Source organism: Heteronotia binoei, unplaced genomic scaffold (genome assembly GCF_032191835.1).
Source record: "Heteronotia binoei isolate CCM8104 ecotype False Entrance Well unplaced genomic scaffold, APGP_CSIRO_Hbin_v1 ptg000225l, whole genome shotgun sequence".
NCBI classification, from domain to species: domain Eukaryota; kingdom Metazoa; phylum Chordata; class Lepidosauria; order Squamata; family Gekkonidae; genus Heteronotia; species Heteronotia binoei.
In genome coordinates this window covers 60,563-66,562 of record NW_026800004.1, presented here as the reverse complement: position 1 = coordinate 66,562, position 6,000 = coordinate 60,563, and the positions used below count along the sequence as shown (strand labels likewise).

Here is a 6,000-nt window from a genome sequence, read left to right as displayed (position 1 = left end):
TCTCGTTACTCCCGCTAACCGTCCTGGGAGTGGGTGTAAGGTCCACACATAGGAAAAAGTGGGACTCTACCATGGAGAAGGGGTTCTAGAACTACTAGCCATGATAACAAACTTGAACCTCCGAGTTCAGAGGCAGGTTATCATTCGATGCGGGGTGAGGAGCGAGCAGGAACGCACAGCTGTCGCCTTCATATGTCACTAATAAACTGGGGAAAAAATGGGATATTTCCAGAATGGCTCTCAGATCTGCTCACGCGGAACTCTTCTTCACTCGCCCCGGTTGTTCCCGGGCTCTTTTAATTGCTGGAACTATTTCCGTCCCGTTTCCCCGCTCTCTCCTCACTGGAAGTGTTGCAGTCAGAGTCGGATTAGGGTGAGCACAACCCTGTCTTGATTTCCGCCTCCGTTCGCTTCTTTCCTTTTTGGAAGCCTTTCTTTTCAGCCACCTTAATTCTGGGCAGAAGTAGTGCGCCGGTTCGCCAGCCGGCTGTTGTCCTCCTATTATGTGGAAGCAGCTTAGACGCCCAAGACTCGCTGCTTCTAGCAAATCAGCAGGTCAGGATCCGTCCTGCCTTGTTAAACGAGGCGTTGCAAGTCATGGCTTTTACATTTCTAAAAAACAGCAGCCGGCGAGGTGGCGAATTGGATCAGGACCAGCCTGGGGTCGTGGAGATGGGAGCCGGATCAGCCTCTTCCTTTCCCGTCATTTTCCTGTTGTAAATCTCCCTGGAGGAGGATGGGTCTGGCTCTGATATTTGTGTGGATGCTGAGAGAACACAAAACTTTTCTCCTGCCCTTGTGTCCACATTGCACAACAGCTAACGCTTGGCAATGCGATTTCTCTGCCATCTTAAAAAAGGATAAACATGATCGTGGAAACCGGATCTGCAATATGAAATTTAAAAGGCGGGGAAGAACTTTTCATTTATAGGTGGTGTCCTGTTGTTTGGTAGTCCTGTCATCTGAATAAAGTGGGCTGATCTGTTGGGGAATTGACGTGTGACTGGCGATGATGCCTGGAATGCTCAGATACAGCAGCCAACCCTCTAGTACTTTTAATAATTGCTATGTAGACTAGATTATTTCTAAGAGTGCAACATGTAAGGCAGGGTCGGAATCTGCATGTACTGAAATTAAATCTCTTCCATAACTGTTACAGGAATAAATGTCCTGTTTTAATTTGTCTGTAGGACAAAAGTGTCCCTTCTGCCTTGCTTCTCTTTCTGTGGTTGGAAGTATTCACTTATTTTTGGAAATTTGTCTGATAGCTGGTAATTCATCATCAGCATGGGTGCATCTTGTTCATTCTTGTATTTAGGATAATCTGTAGGATACAATTTGTAGGATACAATGGATTATCTTGTTACAAATATTTGCATATATTGCAGCTTTCAGTGGGGTCAAACCCAAAACCCAGTACAATGTGTAATAACCCCTAGCACAACTATAATTCAATAAACAGTATTTTCAAATACACCATGCCTGCTGGTGAATGAAGCAAGTTGTGACTGTAAATGCAAGAGGCTTGGACATTCCATTTCTATAGTAATTTTTCCTCTTGGAAAATAAAACAGGTGTAGATCAGGACATCGAAACCGGAAATTTATATCGATCACTGGTCAGATGAAGACATTTTGTTGCTATTTCCAATGTAGCACTGGATGAGAACCTACCTGAGTAGCTACACAAGGGTTTTTGGACTTGAATGACTGAGCATAGTGGTCTTGGATTTTTTGGTGTATGCATGTATTGTGATATTGTAGTTATGAAGTTTTGTGCTGTATTGTACTATGTGTATGAATCTGTTTATGAATCTTTTGTGCTTGTATGAGCCTTAGATAAATCATTTTTAATGATATGGAATATCTGAAAATACTGTTTATTGAAATATAGTTGTGCCAGGGGTTATTACGTATTGTACTGGGCTTGATACCTCTGGAGCCCTATATTGTTGGTTCTTCCTTCAGTGGAGTCACGGCATTATATTGCAATTTGCTGTTGTGTACTCTCATGAGTTCTTAATTTATTTACAAAATATGGTATTTTTCATCGTATTAAAGCAAATGACAGGTTTTCATCCATTTGTTTTTGGTTTTCCGAAAGTACCTCACTGTTATTTTATTAGAGAATACTATTAGCATTTTAGAGGTAGAATGTTTGATCAATATTCTTGTACCAGTTTCTGCAAAGTACTAACTTTAGATGCTGTCTTTCTTCTCTTTGTTTTTTCTAGACTCCAGTAGCACCAACATTGTTATTCCTGGCTTGAAGAAGAAGTATGCACTTCCCCCAGATTATAGTGGTATGTTGATAGATGAGGGAGGTTACTTACAAAAGATGAAATGAGTTTTGTGTTCCTGTTTTTAATTGGATCAAGATGAGGTAGATAAGGATAGATGGTATTCACCCTAAATAGTTGTACAGACAGTGCAAAAGTAAATCATTCTCTTAAAATATCATGAACAGGACAGATAATGTAGCATGGTTTCAAAAATACATATTTACTCTTGAGAGGTATTTGTCAAAGTCAATCAAACAATCAATTCTTTATTACGGTCCAAGGACAAACCAGTTTGAAGCAAGTAGAAAGCAGGTTATTTCATAAAAATAAGTTCTAAATCAATTACATTCCCTTGATCACACAATTCCTTTTCATAAGAGCTAATACACAGAATTTTGCTACCACATGTGTTACCCATTTCTGGCTATCCCTTAACAAGAATGTCTGCAATATTTGTCCAAGTCAGTTATGCTGAGATTATTCATCTTCTTCCTCCCTTCCCAGTAAAGCCCCCGTGCACAGAGATGTAGCCTTCTACTAAATAAGGCACATATGCACATGAAATTCCCACTGCGGGATTTCTTGATCTAGCACACAGATTGTGTGTGATGTTTCTGACACTAAGAGTTTTGCTTTAGAATTTCACACGTAATACTTAAATAGAGGGGATCATTCTGCCAGTGTTGGCCACACTGTGACCTGTAAGGGGAAATAGGACACTGGGTTAAAGATTCTTATTCTTCCAAATGTGATTGGGGCTATCAAATCTGAAAGCACTCTCTATTTTATAGGTATATGCAAACACCGCACTATGGAGGGTGACTGGTATTAGAAATACACAGCTCTTGTGTTGAGCATTACTGAATTGGTACACTTCTCCAGAGGGACATGAAATGTGTTAAATGTGCTGCCCAGTGTAGTAAACAAAACATTTGTTGGTGATGCTATGCTATTATAGTGATGCATGTAAATACAGTTATGCAAAAAGAGATGCAAAGTTGGCTAGTTGCCTTTTTTTTAGCAAATACATTAAAATATGTGGCTCTTTAAACCTCACTTTATGAAAGTTTTTGCCAAAGCAAAATAACCATTCCTGTGCCCTGCAATTACCGTTCTCATCAGTATACTGGTGATCTTACCAGATGTAGATTTGAGTTTTCTCCATCCCTGATTTTTTGATACTGTGACAAAACAAAATTTGACATCTGGAGACAAAATGTCGGAAAGCTTGGAGCAGCATCCCACATTGTTATTTTTGCTACCGCTACTGTGTTTGTATTTAGCACAAACAGTATTTAGCTGCTATCTGAGCTACATTTTCCATGTTTACCAGAAAGAGATAAAACTATCTCAGAATGCTGTTTTAATGCAAGTGAATAATAGCTCTAAATTAATCTCAGGGACCAAAGAGAAGAGAAATCATTACTGTTGCTGCAGTCCTAAACAAGTCTTTGTAAAAATATTTTCCACTTGAAATCAGTGGGACTTACTTCCAAATAAGGGCCAGGATACACATTAATAGGCCATCCCAATCTCCAGGGTACTAGTTTTGTCTATGTTAGTCTCCAGAAGAGAGGAGTGAGTACAAAACTGGTCTGGCCATAATGTGGCTAGATCACTGTGATGCTCTTTAAATCAATGCTTTTCAGTGCTGCCTTTGCACTGATTAGGTTGTTGACTGGAGGTTGTTATCATGAACATCTTACACCAGTGGCACAAAAGTTACACTGACGTCTAGTTCATTTTTAGTACAGTTATATACAATTAGTTCTCGTCAGTAAAGTTTACATTGCTTGGGCCTAGATACCAGAAAAAACTTTCTTCTTAATGAAGTTGTGCACGCACATAGCTCATTATTGCAGGTCAATCTCTGGACACACACACACACACACACACTTCCCGCTGCTGGTGACTGGTGATAGGGCCTTCCTAACAGTTTGGTGTAGTGCTTAAGTGTGCAGACTCTTATCTGGGAGAACCAGGTTTGATTCCCCACTCCTCCACTTGCACCTGCTGGCATGGGCTTGGGTCAGCCATAGCTCTGGCAGAGGTTGTCCTTGAAAGGGCAGCTGCTGTGAGAGCCCTCTCCAGCCCCACCCACCTCACAGGGTGTCTGTTGTGGGGGAGGAAGGGAAAGGAGATTGAGAGCCGCTCTGAGACTCTTCGGAGTGGAGGGCGGGATATAAATCCAATATCTTCTTCTTCTTCTTCTTCATATGTTTGAACCTTCCAAATGCTTGCCTGGTGCCTGAACTATTATGGAGGTGCCAGGCAAATAATATTTAAAATCCTGATTGAAAATCTGAGTTCATTCTAGCTTGCTATGATTTTCTGCCTTCTTATTGTTTTCTCTCCCTCTGCTGTTGGGAGTGATGTTTGATTTGTTCTTATTTTATTTGTAAGTCACTTTGAAAATGGCTGTTGGGGGTGGAAAGTTAAGTATTTTTTTTTACTTTTGGATTATCTGACCAGTTTTGTTTAATGGAGGAGCAGAAGCCATTATTGGTTGATTTGGCTGATTTGATCTGAGGGAGGATATTTCAGATATCATTGCCTCAGGTGCTTCCATATAAAACTGACAAGAGGTGACAAGCAGGAGGCACAGTTTTGATGTGGAAGCTAAAGCCCCAAAACCTGAACAAAGCTGGCAGGAGACTACTGAAGTGAATGTGCAATTGCTTGCTTCCTTCCAGGCATTGTAATTCCTGAAAAACCCAAACTAAAGTTCATAGAGAGAGCCCCAAGCATACCCAAAGCCAGGCGTGAGTTCAAGAATTTACGTGATATCCGTGGCCCATCTACAGAAGCCACAGAATTCACTGAAGGACAGTATGGCATTCTGGTGAGTGACAGTGAGTTTTCCTTCAATGACTTCTTCTTTACATAGAAGAAATGATATCTTTGCCTGTCCCTGAACTGTAAGCCTCATGTTTTTTTTTCTTCCTTGCTTTTGCAGGCTATGGGTGGCGGCTACCTTCGCTGGGGTCACTTTGAAATGGTACGCTTGACTATCAACCGGCACATCAATCCCAGGACAATGTTTGCTATTTGGAGGGTGCCTGCCCCTTACAAGCCCATCACTCGCAAAGGACTGGGACAGCGGATGGGCGGTGGCAAAGGTGCAATTGACCATTATGTGACAGCAGTGAAGGCAGGTCGTCTCATAGTAGAAGTGGGTGGATATGTGGAATTTGGTGAGGTAGAGTACTTCTTAACCCAAGTGGCCCAAAAGCTACCTTTCCCAGCCATAGCAGTCAGCCGAGAGTCCTTGCAGGAGATGCGGGACAGAGAAGAAGAGAGGAGGCAAAACAACCAGAATCCATGGACTTTTGAACGCATTATCACATCCAATATGCTAGGGATGAGGAAATACCTGAGCCCCTATGACTTACGATTTAAGGGCCGCTATTGGGGAAAGTTCTTTTTACCAGACAGAGTATAAAAAAGGTAGAAATGAATGAGAGGCTCTTTTACTGTGATGCCAACAGATGGACTGCTCTGAAGCTTTAATAAAATAAAACAGAAGGTTTTTAATGGATTAAGCAAAGGGCTGCCTTGAAAAACAAATAGCTGTGCAAAATATGAAAATACGCTGCATTATACTAATAGGTTTTGGGTGAATAAATATTTCTTGTCATAGATGCCTGTTTTAGTGTTTCATGCAAGACCACAGGAACTTCTGCCAGAAGTGGTTGTTTACAGTGCATGAAGAATTCTGC

The 6,000-nt window shown here is 41.2% G+C and overlaps 1 protein-coding gene across 1 annotated transcript; it reads left to right on the top strand.

Moving 5' to 3' along the window:
* The first annotated feature begins 341 nt into the window (after window positions 1-341).
* LOC132590536 (large ribosomal subunit protein uL16m-like) lies at window positions 342-5,920 on the top strand. Its single transcript, XM_060263462.1, has 4 exons — window positions 342-555; window positions 2,234-2,302; window positions 4,975-5,123; window positions 5,238-5,920. The coding sequence occupies exons 1-4, from the start codon at window positions 504-506 to the stop codon at window positions 5,721-5,723; spliced, it is 756 nt and encodes a 251-aa protein (XP_060119445.1). The 5' UTR covers window positions 342-503; the 3' UTR covers window positions 5,724-5,920.
* Window positions 5,921-6,000: the final 80 nt, after the last annotated feature.